This window comes from Cynoglossus semilaevis, chromosome 15 (assembly GCF_000523025.1).
Source record: "Cynoglossus semilaevis isolate Cse_v1.0 chromosome 15, Cse_v1.0, whole genome shotgun sequence".
Taxonomy (NCBI): Eukaryota; Metazoa; Chordata; class Actinopteri; order Pleuronectiformes; family Cynoglossidae; genus Cynoglossus; species Cynoglossus semilaevis.
Genome location: NC_024321.1, coordinates 9,466,073 through 9,482,209, shown reverse-complemented (window position 1 = coordinate 9,482,209; position 16,137 = coordinate 9,466,073). Strand labels below are relative to the sequence as shown.

General features: G+C 44.3%; 2 protein-coding genes across 3 annotated transcripts; both read left to right on the top strand.

Annotated features, from left to right (window-relative positions):
• The first annotated feature begins 2,884 nt into the window (after positions 1-2,884).
• On the top strand, positions 2,885-9,781 carry si:ch73-233f7.1 (protocadherin beta-15). Of its 2 annotated transcripts, XM_008326956.3 has the most exons (5): positions 2,885-5,297; positions 5,388-5,501; positions 7,900-7,958; positions 8,130-8,257; positions 8,394-9,781. In XM_008326956.3, exons 1-5 carry the CDS (start codon positions 2,979-2,981, stop codon positions 8,696-8,698), a joined length of 2,925 nt encoding a protein of 974 aa, XP_008325178.2. In that variant the 5' UTR covers positions 2,885-2,978; the 3' UTR covers positions 8,699-9,781. The 2 variants fall into 2 exon arrangements, with proteins under 2 accessions (XP_008325178.2, XP_008325177.1); XM_008326955.3 differs by having other exon boundaries at positions 2,885-5,501.
• Positions 9,782-12,163: 2,382 nt separating this feature from the next.
• pcdhb (protocadherin b) lies at positions 12,164-15,025 on the top strand. Its single transcript, XM_025063006.1, has one exon. The coding sequence runs from the start codon at positions 12,542-12,544 to the stop codon at positions 15,008-15,010; it is 2,469 nt and encodes an 822-aa protein (XP_024918774.1). The 5' UTR covers positions 12,164-12,541; the 3' UTR covers positions 15,011-15,025.
• Positions 15,026-16,137: the final 1,112 nt, after the last annotated feature.

Here is a 16,137-nt window from a genome sequence, read left to right as displayed (position 1 = left end):
AAAATAGAGAGGGAAGAAACACCCCGCCCCCGCTACCACACCCCCCACCCCCCCCAGCAGCAGCAGCGCACACACACACACAACACACACAAATATTTTGTACTCACAGAACAGGAAGACATGTACCCTGTATGTGCTGATACCAGAGACAGGACCGAGTGCGCGTTTGTTTCTATCTTTTTTTGTTCTCTGGTTCCCTCTAGTGGCCTTTGTGTGTTAACGCGATAAAAATGCATTGGAATTATTTTACCGTCTCATGGTGACGTGATGTTTTACATGTTTAAGGCAGGCTTAATACCAGGACCAGGACTACTCCTGGTCCTGATATCCCTGGTATCAAAATCGTCTTTTTAAATCAACTTAATTAGGTAAGTTAAAAAGTCCAGCCATCTGAATCTGAACCAACTAAATCCTATATTTGTTTAAAGACTAAAGTTTCTTTAGAACAGCTGTAGCAGTCGGCTGGTGTATACTTCCACAGTCTAAAAAGTAAGGGTCACACACAGTTAAGGCTTGGGATTTTAAGGCGCCGTAATTGCGCAGAATGACCTGTAGATGGAGCTCAATGACCACACATGACAAAAGACTGATGCACTCCGACTATGCGCCATAGTTCATAATCGCAAAGCAAACATTTAAAAATAATGTTCATAGTATATATTTTTTCTGTCGCTATTTTAAGACTGTATTCTTTAATTCTGCTTCTTGATTACGAATCTAGGAGTTGACAGAAATTTGGTAGACAGGATGCTGAAAATGAAGCTTGCAGAAAGTAGAAAAAGGTTAAAAAATAGACCATAACTGTAATTTTATAAAACTCTGTCAGTTTCATTAAACGTGATGGTAAAATTGGCATTCCGATTCATCCTTGTTCTTATTTCCAACGACCGAGTGTATCCAGTAGAGGGAGCCACAGGTCTATAAATGAACAGATTGTTTAATTGATTTTGTGGTGAGACAAAGGTCAGTTTTACCTGATTATATAAAAGTCCCAGTAAATTGATAGAACTACAATAACAGAGTATTTCTTTTTTCTGGCTGGACCTTTAAAGGTGAATAAAAGTGTGTGTATTCAGCCTTGGTAAAGTATGACAGAAACTCTTTAAAGAGTTGAGGAGCGGGTCACGGTCGGGTGAATGCTGAGCGGTAGAAAAAGTAATGACTGTCTATCTGTCTGACAATGGGGTGAGAGAAGGCGATAGGGGGCGGATGAAACTGGTTTAATGCCCGGTGTAATGCATGTTAATATGCGGCCACAGAGGGGCCGCCGGCCGTAGAGCTTTGGGATTATTTATTTAAAAAAAAAAAAAAACAACAAACATTTGTATTCTTCCGTCGGAGGAGGCTTGATCCCGGATAGCTGCACACTAATCCTTCACTCCGTTAATTAAAAAGACAGGGAAAGCAATGGTGATTTTTTTTCTGCCTTCTTTTTCAGAAATGTAATCATTTCTGGAGGAGCTTAACCATCTGCTGGAGGTTAAGTCTGCCAGCAGATTCTGTATTCTATTTAAACCTGAGGATTTCTGTTGTTTTTCTTCCTGGAGAGTGGAGGGCGGTGCGTTTAAAGGCCTGGTTGTTGGGCAAGTGGGTCAGGAGTAACTGTTAGCTCGAGGAACAGTAGAAGGAGTGCTTGATCTGTGGCCATATTAGACATGAGTGTTGTTGCGGTGCAGAGAACAATGTGGCCCACAGAGAGGAGAAGTGGTTCTTTGGTGTTCTACTAACAAGCCCAGCACTGGCCGCTGGCTAAACCTGTGTCGTCAGTCCCAGAATTTTCAAGGCACATTAGGATGCTGGTCTGGTCTGTGTGGAGCTGAACCTAAATTCACAAAGGCATCATTTAGTCTCTCTCTCTCAGCCTTGAGGCATTGGTTAGTTTGGTCTCTTCTTCCTGCCACTGTAAACAAACCATCACCTAAATGTAACATTTCGTTAATCCCGTCTGTAATACCTGATTACAGACAAGTGTGATGGAGTCTTCATGACACTGCTTTTATGTTGATTGTGTTTTGTTGTTATGCTGATACACGTTCAGACCTTTACTCTGGAGAATTAAAGTCGTGTAATACCCAATACACCCGCTCATCGTTGCCACTATAATCGCTTTAATCTCCAAAATGTCGCTCGTAGATATTCAAACCTTTAATGAAATGAAGTATCCCGACACTGGTGGGGCGTTTGGGTGAAATCTGACAATCTGGTCTTCGGTTGTTCAGTGTAGTAAGAGGTTATGGTTTAAACTTTAATTTTAATGAGGCCTCATCAAAAGGCAGAGTGATGATCAAACCTGCATGAGTGAAATATTGAATATTCTGACATGACATGGCAGTGACTATCTCTCCATCCTCGACTTGTGGACAAATCCTCGTCTGCCTGGAGAACCCACAACATCGTTTCTCCTCTAATCCCAATCTTTTCCTGACGTCTGGTGTCAAACTGTTAAAAGGAACAGACACCGGGATGTGAACGGGTTAAATGTCTACAGTAATTAGAGTCGCACTTCGCGACGGAGTCCTCCAATACGGAGCTGCGAGGAGATACGTCCAATCTCTCCCACCCCCTCTTTTCTGTCGCTCTCATTCTCTAACACCCCCGAATCCCCCCCCTCTCTCCCTCTCTCTCTCTCTCTCATACACACTCGCCTCCAACTCCTTCGAGTGTCAAATACGCTAGAAAATCAAAAGCTGGCGTTCACACACCATCCGTGTTGCGCTTGGAGCACAGCAGAGGGAGGACTGACTGCACTCTCACTCACTCTTTCTTTCTCTCTCCCCCCTTAGTGAACATTTCATTAAAGTAAACTTCAAATATAATTATTACATTAAAGTAAACTTCAAATATAATAATAATTATTATTTTTTTTTACAAACTTTGCAAGATATCAGTTTTCAGGATCGATTTCTACATTTCCACCACCGAGTGGCTTCCAGAAGAGAGGGATGTCTTGGTGAGGTGCTTTTACGCACGCTGCTCAAATGGATCACAGACACTCCAGAGGCAGCTGGGTACCTGTGACTGGGCTGGTCATATGTCTGCTTCTGTGTGCCTGTGTTGTGGACCTGGTTCTTGCGCAAATTCGGTACTCGATCCCCGAGGAGCTGGACCACGGAGCGTTTGTTGGCAACATCGCCGAGGACCTGGGCTTGGATGTGGCCAAGCTGTCCGCCCGTCGGTTCCGTATAGTCTCCGGTGCCAACAAACAGTATTTAGAAGTGAACTTAGAGAACGGTATCCTCTTTGTCAACGAAAAAATCGACAGAGAGGAGCTGTGTGAACGGAGCCCGAACTGCTTTTTACACCTACAAGTGGTCATCGAAAACCCATTAGAACTGTACCGGGTGGAAGTGGAAATTTTAGATGTAAACGACAACTCTCCCAGTTTTCCGTGGAGCGAGTTCAACCTGGACATCACTGAGTCGGCAGCGCCCGGCTCCTGTTTCCCGCTGGAGAGCGCGCAGGATCAGGACGTTGGCACCAACTCTCTGCGCTCCTACCAGCTCAGCGCGAATGAGCACTTTGTGCTGAACATCCAGACGCGCAACGATGGCAGCAAGTTTGCCGAGCTGGTGCTGGACACACCGCTGGACCGGGAGCAGCAGAAAAAACACGAGATGGTTCTGACAGCCTTTGACGGCGGCTCACCAGAACGCTCCGGGACGGCGGTGATAACTATTACGGTGCTGGATGCCAACGACAACGTGCCTGTGTTTGACAGATCCGTGTACCGGGCAAGTCTTGTGGAGAACGCACCGAGAGGGACCATGGTGGTGAAGCTGAACGCCACAGACATGGATGAGGGATCTAACGGAGAGGTGACCTATGCGTTCAGCGGCCACGCACCGCTGAGGGTGCGGGAACTGTTCAGTGTGGACCCGTACACCGGTGAAATCAGAGTGAAGGGCATCGTGGACTATGAGAAAGACAGCGTGTACGAGCTGTATGTGCAGGCAAAAGACCGGGGACCGTCGGCGGTGGCTGTCCACAGTAAAGTTCTGGTGGACATCCTGGATGTGAATGACAACGCGCCCGAGGTCATCCTCACTTCAGTGTCCACCCCTGTCCAGGAGGACGCGCCGCCCGGCACAGTGATAGCTGTCATTAGTGTCATGGACCGAGATTCTGGAGAGAACGGGAACGTTGACTGTCAAATCCCGAACAACGTTCCCTTTCAGCTCCATTCGTCGTTTAAAAACTATTACACTTTGGTGACGAGCGAGTTCCTCGACAGGGAAACTGTGTCCGAGTATAACATCACCCTCACTGCCCGCGACTTAGGGTCTCCTTCACTGTCCACCAGGAAAACCATCCTGGTCCAAGTGTCTGACATTAACGACAACCCGCCGCGGTTCTCCCAGCCTTCGTACACCGTGTATGTGACTGAGAACAACGCCCCGGGCGCTTCGATTTGCTCCGTCACTGCGTTCGACCCCGATTCTAACCAGAACGCCTATCTGTCCTACTCCATCCTGGAGGGCGAGATCCAGGGCATGCCAGTGTCCACTTACGTCTCCATCAACTCTGACAACGGCAACATTTACGCACTGCGCTCTTTTGATTATGAGCAACTTAGAAACTTTCATATTCTGGTGCAGGCGCAGGACGCGGGCTTCCCTCCGCTGGCGAGAAATGTCACTGTCAACGTCTTTGTCTTGGACCAGAACGATAACGCACCTGTTGTCGTATCACCGATGCCAAAAAACGGCACCGTAGCCACAGAGGTGGTCCCACGGTCAGTGGACGCTGGGTATCTTGTGACCAAAATAACAGCCTTAGACGCGGACGGAGGACAAAACTCCCGGCTGTCCTACCAATTGGTGCAGGCGACGGACCCGGGACTGTTCAGCGTGGCTCTGTACACGGGCGAAATTCGAACCATTCGCAGATTGGCGGACAAAGACGCAACAAGGCAGAGACTCGTCATATTAGTCAAGGACAATGGCCAGCCGCCGCTCTCTGCCACTGTGTCTATTGTGCTCACAGTGGTAGACAGTGTGCCAGAGTCGCTGTCAGATTTTGGAGACTTCACTCTCAGCCCACAGCCGCCCTCAAACCTGGCTCTCTATTTAATCGTATCACTGAGCACAATATCGTTAATATTCTTAGTGGCCATCATCGTGCTGGCAGCGATTAAGTGCTACAAGGACAGAGAGACCCTGAGCGGCTACAACCTGCCCCCCTTTGCCTGCTGCTGCTGCGGAGGGTTTCAGCCTGAGCCGCCGCCGGAGGTGTTCAAAAAATCCAACATCAACCTGCAGATTTCCTCCGCTGCCAAAGTGCCCACGAACTGTATGGAGGTGAATGGAAATAGTAGTCTCTCACAGTCATATTGTTATAAAGTGTGCCTGACCCCCGAATCTGCAAAAAGTGACTTTATGTTTCTGAAGCCGTGCAGCCCCAGCATCACACCGAGGAACAACGAGGCGAAGAGCGCAGAAAACTCCTGGAACGCACAAAGCCGGAATGCATCTGTGAACAACGGAGCCACGACACCTAATGAGGTATCCAGCCAGAGCAGAGAAAGGCAAAATAACACTTAATCCTAAAAAATAAAAAATAAAATCTCTAGATGTGTCAGACGCATAAACATCGAAGTTGTTTTTTTTTTTCTGACAAGCATCGGGAGTGACATTCTCCCAGGAAGGTCAAATTACGCACGGCATAACCAGCAAAAAAAACAACCAAAAGCACGCACGTCGTGTTATTAACTTTTTTAATTCCGTGTCTCTAACATCCCCTCCTCAGCGTTTATTAATTATGGAAGCATTTTTATCTCAGCTCCGCCGCCGATGGCTCTGTTTTACACGCTGCAAATGAAACCAGAGGACGTGATATTTCATTCTAATTGACTTGTTACTGAGAATGTGAAGCTTTGTTTTGCCAGGAGCGTGTTTTTCTGCGCGACAACCGTGTCTGTGAAATAGAAGATATCAATTACTGCGTGGACGGGAGAGAGGAGATAATGATACTTCAAAAACTTCATGATAATAATGTTTCCAAGAGTGATATCTGCAGCGAGCAGTGTGGTTGCTGGGTCTTTTTTTTATCTCTGTCTATATCTGTCATCCCCTCTCCCTCTCCCTCTCTCTTTGCCTGAGTGTGAGAGTGAGAGAGGGAGAGAGGAGGGAAGGGAGGGAGGAGACAGGGAGAGAGAAAGAGACCTGAGCTAAAAGTCAAGGTTACACGTCGGACAAGGTGAATGGCAGTGGTTCATTCATCAGCCTTGGCCGCAGACAATTTTTGCCCTTTCAGACGCACGCCTCCTTGTTCTCATACTAACAATACAGGACAGACAACCTCACTTAGTGCCTCAAGGGCAAGAGCACGTCCGAACCATTACTACACACACAATGTGGCAAGTACAGGGAGGCGGGGAGGGCTGTCCATTATTGATGAAAAATGGCAAATGGCCGGTTTTGGGAGACAGGGGAGGACATGGAGAGGGGAGGGCGGGGATGGTGGGGTAAAGAGAGAAGGACAGGGTGAGAGGACGTGATTGGGAAGAGACGTGTTACGCTTGTAGATGGACCACAGCGTTGCCCTCGGAGTGTAAGGAGGGAGAGAGAGGTGATTCATTGTGGTGTTAAGACTGGCAGGAGAAAGGCTGNGGGGTGGAGGGGTGGGGGTTACTGAGGCAGACTGCTTTCTAAGTCAAATGGATGGGGCTGCAGAACGAGCGCTAATAGCTCATTCATTTTCACAGAGAGGCAGAGGAGGCGCAGACTCCCAGTCCTGACAGTGGCAGACTGCAGGCAGACTGAGAAATGTCAGCTCGGTCACTGCGTGGCATTTACTGTACACACCACCGGCCACCAGAGGGATTTCGAGGTCAGGGTGATTTTTTTTTCTGCCTGCAGCAATTTATGCTGCTTCAGGGGAGAGAGTGTCCTTCCTGTCGTTAATTGGCTCTCCTAATTCACCTCGTGGTGTCCCTCCTCGGCGAAGCCACGTGAGTCCTCCCGAGGTCAACGGTGACACATTAAATCTCAAACTGACAAATTGCACGGAGAAGGATCTGAGGTTAGAGCAGCTCGTCAGTGAAGTTAATGAGCTGAATGTGGAAATATAACCAGTCAAACATGACTAGAAACTCGAAGCTGCAAGGACCACGAACTTTTGTCCACGCATTCTTTGGTAAGATTTTAATTAAAAACCTGGCTAGAGGAGCATCTGCCCAATAATAATGTAAAATGATGCACAAAACCCACGAAAACGACGCGTGTAATGCTCTTAATTTCCTCCCTGGCACGACTCCCTTTGAAGATTAAAATCATCTCTCTCTTTTCATCCCGGTGGGGTTCTAATTGGCTGTGTGTGTAGTTGGCATGGGGTGTATTTGGAATACCAATATCATAATGCGCTCATTACATGGCAGTCTACTTCTTAAGCACGTCATCGGGATTAATAGACAACGGAATCCATACCAGGAGACACTTACCAGGAACAAACTTCACTGTTACCCTGTCAGCCAGTCTCCACCCTCCACTGCATGGAATGAAGGCTAAAGTCAAAAGTCTCTGGCAGCACAGCAACACAGCTCTAGAAAAAAAACAAAACAACACAGCTCTGTCAAACCACCACAGGGCGGCAGCCAAGATCCATCTAAAAACAATCACGTCTCCATTTCAGGGCTAACACAATGATTGAACATGAGTCTGACCTCTGCTGATTAAGGACGGCAGAATGGACACGGTTGCTGCCAATCGGTTTAACTGAAACCTGATGTCAGAAGACACTTTGTTTTTCTATCTATCTATCTATCTATCTATCTATCTATCTATCTATCTATCTATCTATCTATCTATCTATCTATCTATCTATCTATCTATCTATCTAAACTATATGAACATATATATGTATGTACAGTATATTTATCCATACATGTCCCTCTCTCTGCAGCTGAAGCAGCCCAATACAGACTGGACACTAACAAAAAATCAGAACTCTTCCATCAAAAGGTAAAACTCTGAACCCTAATTATTAATAACTAGATATTTAACATCATTATCATTGAAAATGTTGTCATTAAGTCTGGGTTGACTGATTACTAGATTCAAAATGTGATTTCCCTATCAGACATGCTGTATACAGTAAGTGATGCGTGTTGATTGGTCTGGTCTGGTCTGCAGTTACAACTCCATCAACATGGACGACACACTCATGCACAAGGCCATACATGCAGACCCAGAAAACTACGTCACCTCCATGGCACCTGGACAGTACTGGACCTGGGGTACTCGCATAAGAGGAACAAAAGGTAAATGGGCAAAATGCAGTGGACCCTGAAGAGCTGTAGGGTAGACACAGTGGGTCGGAAAGTCACCGCCACTGATGACCTCATGTCAGGGTTGTCATTCTCCACATCACTTCTCACCTTCTGCCTCACTCTACAGAGTATAAGAAGTCTCCTTCACCCAGTGGGGTCACACCTCGCCCATGGACACCCAGGTGTACACCCCCACCACAGCAGCAGCAGCCGTCGGCCCCCTCCCACACTCACCCGCACCCTCCGCCTGACTACCACCATAATGTATATATCCCTGGGACACCATCAGGATTTTGCACCCTGAGGCCCACTGCACAGCGGAGTGAGCTCGATGTCCACAATTCCTTTTCAACTTTTGGAAAGAAGCATCGTCTTCAGATGTCCCCCCAGGGAGAGGCTGCGATCATTAATAATGATCTGTACAATGACTGAGGCACGGGTGACTGCTTGAATTGAAAATGGAAGCGACGGATGACCCTGGTGAATCCAGTGGAAGAGGCCATTCAATTTCTAACAAATGAACACATGAGTGACGTGTTTTAAAAGACATGGACGAAGCAGGAAGAAAAAAGAAAAACAAAAAAATGAACAGTCCATTCTGGCATAAATGCTGGGATAACATAGAACCTAAAGGAATATTTATGAGCCACTGCACCATGCTATTATGCCATATAATAATAATTATTATCACTACTACCAGTAAATATACACGTTGCTGGTTCTCCTGCAGACCATAGCTGCCAGTGACACTTCATGCCAAGACTATGGAGGGGCTGCAGCATCAGCCAGGAAAGAACAGAACAGAACAATCATCTGTGTTTCACCTCTTCTATTCTGGAACACAGTGAAGACATGGACGTGACTCCACTATTATTATTATTATTATTATTATTATTATTATTATTTGAACAATCAAACTGGAGTGGGTAAAACGTGATCAGTAATCATGAACATACTTCTGATATTGTATTTTTGGGTTGAATGAGTTGTTTGATGATGAAGCTTGTGTGAACATGACACATTGTATCATAGTGTATATGCAAGCTGAAACTTAAAGCAAACAACTGTAAAAATAAAAAAAGGTGGAGGTGGGGGGGCCTCTAGCAAACAATGTACTGTATACAGTTATGATAATAAAGTATTTTTTTCCACATAGTCTTCATCATTTAAATAACATTTACAACTTGATAAGATACAACCAGCTGTTCAGTGAATTGTTCCATCTAGATGTTCGTTGGGTTTCTGTTTTTCTTTTTATTGCGGCCCTAATTATAGCTGTTAAAAGTTCGACCACTACAAAGGTTGGAAGCTTTTCTGAGCTGTTTCCTACGTTGAGAAATAAACACAGTAAAATGCTAACATATGCTAATTGGAGTGCTCCCATTTTCATTTGCCCGCAGAGAATAACGGGGGCTCATTATCTAAACAAACAGGGTCCTCTTTCTCGAAATATCACTTTAATTAAAACCACCAACATGAATACAAGCATTTGGGGACATGGAAGCTTCAAATGCCACACCTGGTCGTAAGCAAGAAAGCTAAGCAAGAAAGCCTGTGGTGTGTGTGTGTGTCTGTGCCCTTTTACTAGCTGCTTTTCAGGGAATAAGATTCCTCTGTGAAAGCTGGCCACTGGCCAGAAATGAGCGCTTTAATTAGGTCATTGTGTGGTTCACATTTAAAATAATTCACTTAATAAAGAGGTGGCTGTCCACGGAGGGCATGCGAGGGAGGTGGATCATCTTTGAGTTGCAAAGTATCCACAGGGACACACTGAATGAGGAGCTATATTTAGGGCGACTTGAACTATGATACTTTCAGATCTGTGGGGAACTTACTGTAGCTCTCTGTTCCTCCAAACAGAGCTGTAACACAGAGCGGCCCAGTCCTGTGACACAAAGAGTTGGAAACCTATTAATTTCAAAACGAATGATGATAGTAAAATATACTTTTTAAATATATTTACGTTACAATAAACACTGGCAGTAATGCCAATTCTAGATTTAAAAAAGTAATTTGTAAAGTAACAATAACCATTATAATTCAAATGATTATTATTAATAAAAATAATATAATAATTGTCATTATTGGAGTTGATATAATGATAATAATATCTACAATAATGATGTTAATAACGATAACAACCTCCATACATACTACAACAATACTGGCTGACGGCCACTGGGAGCTGTTCATTGATCTGGTGCTGAAATAGTTCCAGCCCCACGGAGAGGTTCAACTAACGTTTTTTCTCAGCCAGTTGTACTTACGCAATTTTCCCACAAGAGGGCAGAAATAGATATTTCCAAATGAAACCTTTTTAGCATTTAATTACATTCAACACTGTCTGACTGAAAAACATTACTTATAATATATAAGTAGAAATATGAATTAATAAACAATGTAAAATAAATAAAAAATGGTACATGTCTTACATAACGTTGTTTAAATGTGTCATTTATGAGAGGTGGAGTTTGTCGAAATCAATCTTACAGACTCAATGTATCGTTTTGTTTAGTTTAGTAACGAGTTTGCATTTAATACATATTAATTTGACAAATGGATGCAATTGAGTGGCCTGGAATACGCATTTTCAGTAGTAAACAATCAGTTCAGAATAAGTGATTAAATTAATATAATGGGTTTGAAATGACTAAATGTTCAAGATTAAAAATATCACATCCCACCTGTGTTATTTAAACATTTCAAATGTTGATATACCACACCTGACCACTTTGTGAATCTGGACAGAAACAATTATAGGAAAATAGAGAAACATTAATCACATTTAATCGGAAAACTTTGTTTGTTGTCAGTTTGGTCGTTACGGGATAAACAACAAGTCATGATTGATTAGCTGCCAAATAGAATGGATGTTGTGGGTGCTGTTCCTGTGTCCCCCGCTGGTGTCTTACCCATTTTGTCCAGAAGAGGGCAGCGTTGAATAAGAATAAGTGGTTGTGAGGTCATGCATCATAGTGGCCATGTTTGAAAGCACTTTAAATAAGTAAAATAGTTATGTGAGAATACATTTGTTTTCTATACACCGTGTCATATTATGTCCAAAATATTACTGTACGAATAAGATATTTCCAGAAGTTAGGTTTGGAGTCTTGTGATTGGGCAGTAGACAAGAGATGTGTGTAAAACACTGACATTGAGCCTTATTTCCCTTATTTTATACCCCGCCCTTTCTCTCTCTCCCCGTCCCATTATTTTTTTCACCCACCTCTCTCCTCAGCTTCCGATGCCAGCAGGTGAGCTTCATTTGCATAATCAGCAGGTGAGGGTTATTAGGCGAGCACCGAACCACACACGCCTTTCAAATTTGCATTTCGTGCCAATTTGCTCATGACTGCAGTCGCGGTCTGTCCATGTTCGACCGGTGTTTAGTCGGTAAGAATAGTTCGATTACTCTGTTCTGGCTGTCGGAGGGCGGTTTCTTCTTTTTTTGATTCTCTCTCCACTCTTTCTCTTTCTGGTTTTGACCTGCTCCGTGGGGACACGTGTTCTGAAGTTTTTACTGTTCACCGTTTCCTTTAGAACCTAAACACGTCTTCGCCCCGGAGAAACTTTCCACTGTTCTCCTTGCGTTGTTCCCACGGGCAAAGCCTGGGAGGTAACACCTTAACTACAACATTACATCAACAAAAAGTTCAGGGAAGAGATTTCCACGGACTTAAATAGATGATGTAGTTCTCTCAGAGACCATTACATCAACAAAAAGTTCAGGGAAGCGATTTCCACGGACTTAAATAGATGATAGTTCTCTCAGAGACTCCGACAGGCTTGTTCTGCCCAAGCTCTCTCCGCTGAAATAATCTCATAAATATTTGGTTTTTCAATATTCTAATATTTATTTTGTCTCACGATTTAATGTCTGTGTAAAATGCTATCAAAGCTAAAACATTTATATGAAAAGAAAGCACAGAAATATTTTAGGTCTCTAACGGGGAGAGTACATTTACTGTTTTTTTTTTTTTTAGATTATTTTATTATATTTACTTGACATTTTAATTCATCTAAAGCGGGGCAGTTTTTTCAGTTTTTTTCTTTAGGCAGTCTCGGTCTCTTGGTGTCACTGTTCAGTAGTAAATCAGACCGCTCCCTTCCAGTGTTGACACACCCAGTCGTACGTCCGCAGCTCTGGACGATATGCAGTTTCATTTTATTCCTTTTTCCATTGGAAACCTTGTGGTTCAATACGTGATCAGACGCTAGAAAAGAACAACAAATATAATTTCTGGAGGTACATCCGTTTTCCCTGCCGATGAAAGAATGGTGGTTCTCACCGTTGTCTTTGTCCTGTGTACGGTGTGGCCCGGAGCTTTGTCTGTGACACGGTACTCCATAGCCGAGGAGATGGAGAGGGGCTCAGTGGTGGCCAATCTTGCTGCGGATTTAGGACTTGAACCTGGAAGTTTGGCTCAACGAGAGGTAAAACTCGATATTTTTACCAACAAGAAGTATTTGGATTTTAACAAAAAGACCGGGGAGCTTTATATAGTAGAAAAGATGGACAGGGAATATATCTGTCCGGCAAAGCCGACGAACTGCTTTGTTAAGATTGACGTAATCATTGAAAACCCTTTACGTATCTTTAACATTGAGCTTGGAATAACAGATATAAACGACAACGCTCCCCATTTCCGTCGGGACAGAGTAGAGCTGGACGTTTCCGAATCCGCAACGCCAGGGGAGAGGTTCTCTCTGCCTAACGCTGTGGATCCAGACGTTGGAATCAACACGATAAAAACATACAAACTGAGCGACAGTGAACATTTCACCATCGAAATTCAGACAGGCAGTGATGGCACTCAGTATGTGGATTTGGTACTGACCAAGTCTTTGGACAGAGAGGAGGAATCGGTTCATAACTTGATACTGACTGCCGTAGATGGTGGCGTCCCTGTGCGCTCTGGTACAGCTAATATAATTGTCAAGGTACAAGACACAAACGACAATTCTCCTCGCTTCGATAAATCGACTTACACGATAAACATGACAGAAAACTCTCCCATCGGAAGCTTAGTGATGAAGCTGAATGCCACAGATCTGGACGAGGGCGAGAATTCAGAAATCGTCTATGCTTTCACGCTCTACACGTCAGAGAAAACCCAAGGTGTCTTTGCTCTGAATCCCAACACAGGAGAGATAACAGTGAAGGGTACGGTTGACTATGAGGACATGAAATTCTATGAGATGCATATTGAAGCCAGAGACAAAGGGACGCATCCTCTGCAGGGACAGTGCAAAGTAGTTGTTCACGTAATTGACATGAATGACAATTATCCAGATATCACCATACAGTCTGTTAAAAACACGGTGAGTGAGAACATACCTGTGGGGAGTGTGATTGCTGTGGTAGGGGTGAGTGACAGAGACAGTGGTGACAATGGAAAAGTCATCTTATCCATTCACCAGACTGTACCCTTCATTCTGAACCAGTCATTAGAAAGACCCCTTCATTATCAACTCATAGTCTCAGAACCTCTGGACCGTGAATCTGTTCCTGAATATGAAATAACTCTAGTTGCGACAGACAACGGAACTCCATTCTTATCTGATAACCAAACTATAGTTGTTCATTTGCTGGATATTAATGACAACGCTCCTCAGTTTCCTCAGTCATTTTATAAAATTCGTGTCATGGAGAACAACGCACCTATGGCTCTGCTCAGTTCACTGACAGCCTTTGACCCTGACCTCCATGAAAACCAGTATCTGGTTTACTTCATCATAGAGAAGGAGATAGCCAACACCTCCATGTCCATGCTGTTCTCCATCAATCCAGAGAATGGTGATCTGTACGCTCTGAAAACCTTTGATTATGAGATTGAGAAGGAGTTTCTTTTCCACATTGAGGCCAGAGACTCTGGCTCTCCTCCACTCAGCAGTAATGTGACTGTACACATCATCATAGTGGACCAGAACGACAATGCTCCAGTTATTGTGTCTCCGTGGCGTGCACATGGCTCTGTGGTGGAGGAAAAGATTCCCAGATCCACTGATAAAGGTTCTCTGGTGGCCAAAGTGATCGCTTTAGACACAGACTCTGTGCACAACTCTAGGATTACCTACCAGTTCCTACAGGTGACTGATGCCACCTTGTTCAGTCTGGACCAGTACAATGGGGAGATCCGGACCATGAGGATGTTCAGTTACAGAGATCCACGTCATCTGAGACTGGTGGTCGTTGCCAAGGACAACGGGGAGCCTGCTCTGTCTGCTACAGTCACCATCAAGCTGTCCACAGTGGAGACTGCAGTTAAGGCCTACACTGACATGACTGAGGTTCCTCTGGAGTATGACCTCTTCTCAGACCTGAACCTGTACTTGGTCATTGGTCTGGGCTCTGTGTCATTTCTCCTTCTCATCACCATTCTGGTCACCATTGTGCTCAAGTGTCAGAAACCTAAGAGCAGCCAAACAGCTCCTCCCAGCAGGAACAGTGTGATCAGTGAGAGGAACTCCACCATCGCAGATTCCACTCTGGTCTCCAACGATGCCTACTGGTACAGTCTGTTTCTGGCAGAGACCAGGAAAGGAAAGCTGGTGGTGAGACAGCCTGTGCCGAAGGGCTCCAGATACATTGTGTCCAGTATCCCGAGAGGAACAGGAGTGACAAATACTAGTGCCTCAGCTGCCTCTACTCTGCAGGTAAGAGTGAATACATTTTTATTCACCTTCATTTTAAAACATTTTAGTTTAATCATTGTTTTAATTTCTATTTCTTATGTCTTATGAATGAAGTCATAGTTAGATTGTTTAAGCCTGAGGTGTTATTTGCTCCTATTATTCAATTTCTTGTCACTGTGCTGAGTTTTGAATCACGGCGCTAGTCAAGGCTGATATTCTGTTTATTACCCGAGGGGTGGCGCTGTTGTGTTATTGAAAACAGTGTATCAACGGCACTACACCATTGTCGTCATAGAGTCTTTGATTTCATCGGACAGCTCCCTGGTGCTGAAACGCCGTTTCGGGAAAAAGGCTCAAAATGAGTCTGTGAAACGGGATTAAACCGTCAGATTGTGGGGAATCTTTCAAGGATACAGAGACGACGTAAATCTTTTGTGGAAACGTAGAGGTTCAACAACTGAATTAAAGGAAACAGCGAAATCAACGCGATTTTTTGTAACGATGGCTTCATGCAGAAGGTACGTGCTGCTTGTAGCTCTCATTTTTTCTTTTATTCCTAACATATGGTCCTCGATGCCTCATTATTCGATACCAGAGGAAATGAAAGAAGGTTCAGTTGTAGCGAACTTTGCTACCGATCTCGGACTGGATGTAGAAACGTTGACTCAGAGAAAGATGCGGGTAGACATCATCGCTAACAAAAAATATCTGGACGTGAACAAAGAGACTGGTGACCTGTACATTGTTGAGAAGATTGACCGAGAATATATTTGTTCTGCTGCAAAATCTACTTGCTATCTCAGGTTGGAGGTGACACTAGAAAACCCTGTGCGTATTTTTAACACAGAAATAGAAATTCTAGATATAAATGACAACGCCCCTCAATTTCGCAGAGACATTATACACTTAGACATATCAGAAGCCGCACCGAAAGGAGAGAGATTTTCTCTCAGTAATGCGGTTGATCCTGATGTAGGAAGTAACTCAGTGAAAACATATTATCTGGGGGAAAGTGAATATTTTAATATTGAAGTCCAGACAGGAAGGGATGGGTCAAAGTTTGCAGAATTGATTTTAAAAACACCTCTTAACAGAGAACAGCAGGCTCTCCATGATTTAGTGCTGACGGCTGTAGATGGAGGCTCGCCCCCTCGTTCAGGAACTGCCAGTGTTATTGTCCGTGTATTAGATACAAACGACAATGCACCAGTATTTGAAGAAACGTTATTAAATGT

Excerpts from the sequence above, each read along its gene's own strand:
- pcdhb (XM_025063006.1), top strand. The coding sequence starts at position 12,542 with ATGGTGGTTCTCACCGTTGTCTTTGTCCTGTGTACGGTGTGGCCCGGA.
- si:ch73-233f7.1 (XM_008326955.3), top strand. The coding sequence starts at position 2,979 with ATGGATCACAGACACTCCAGAGGCAGCTGGGTACCTGTGACTGGGCTG. Across the intron at positions 5,502-7,899 it reads GAGCCACGACACCTAATGAG|CTGAAGCAGCCCAATACAGA; the intron begins GTATCCAGCCAG and ends CTCTCTCTGCAG. Across the intron at positions 8,258-8,393 it reads TCGCATAAGAGGAACAAAAG|AGTATAAGAAGTCTCCTTCA; the intron begins GTAAATGGGCAA and ends CTCACTCTACAG.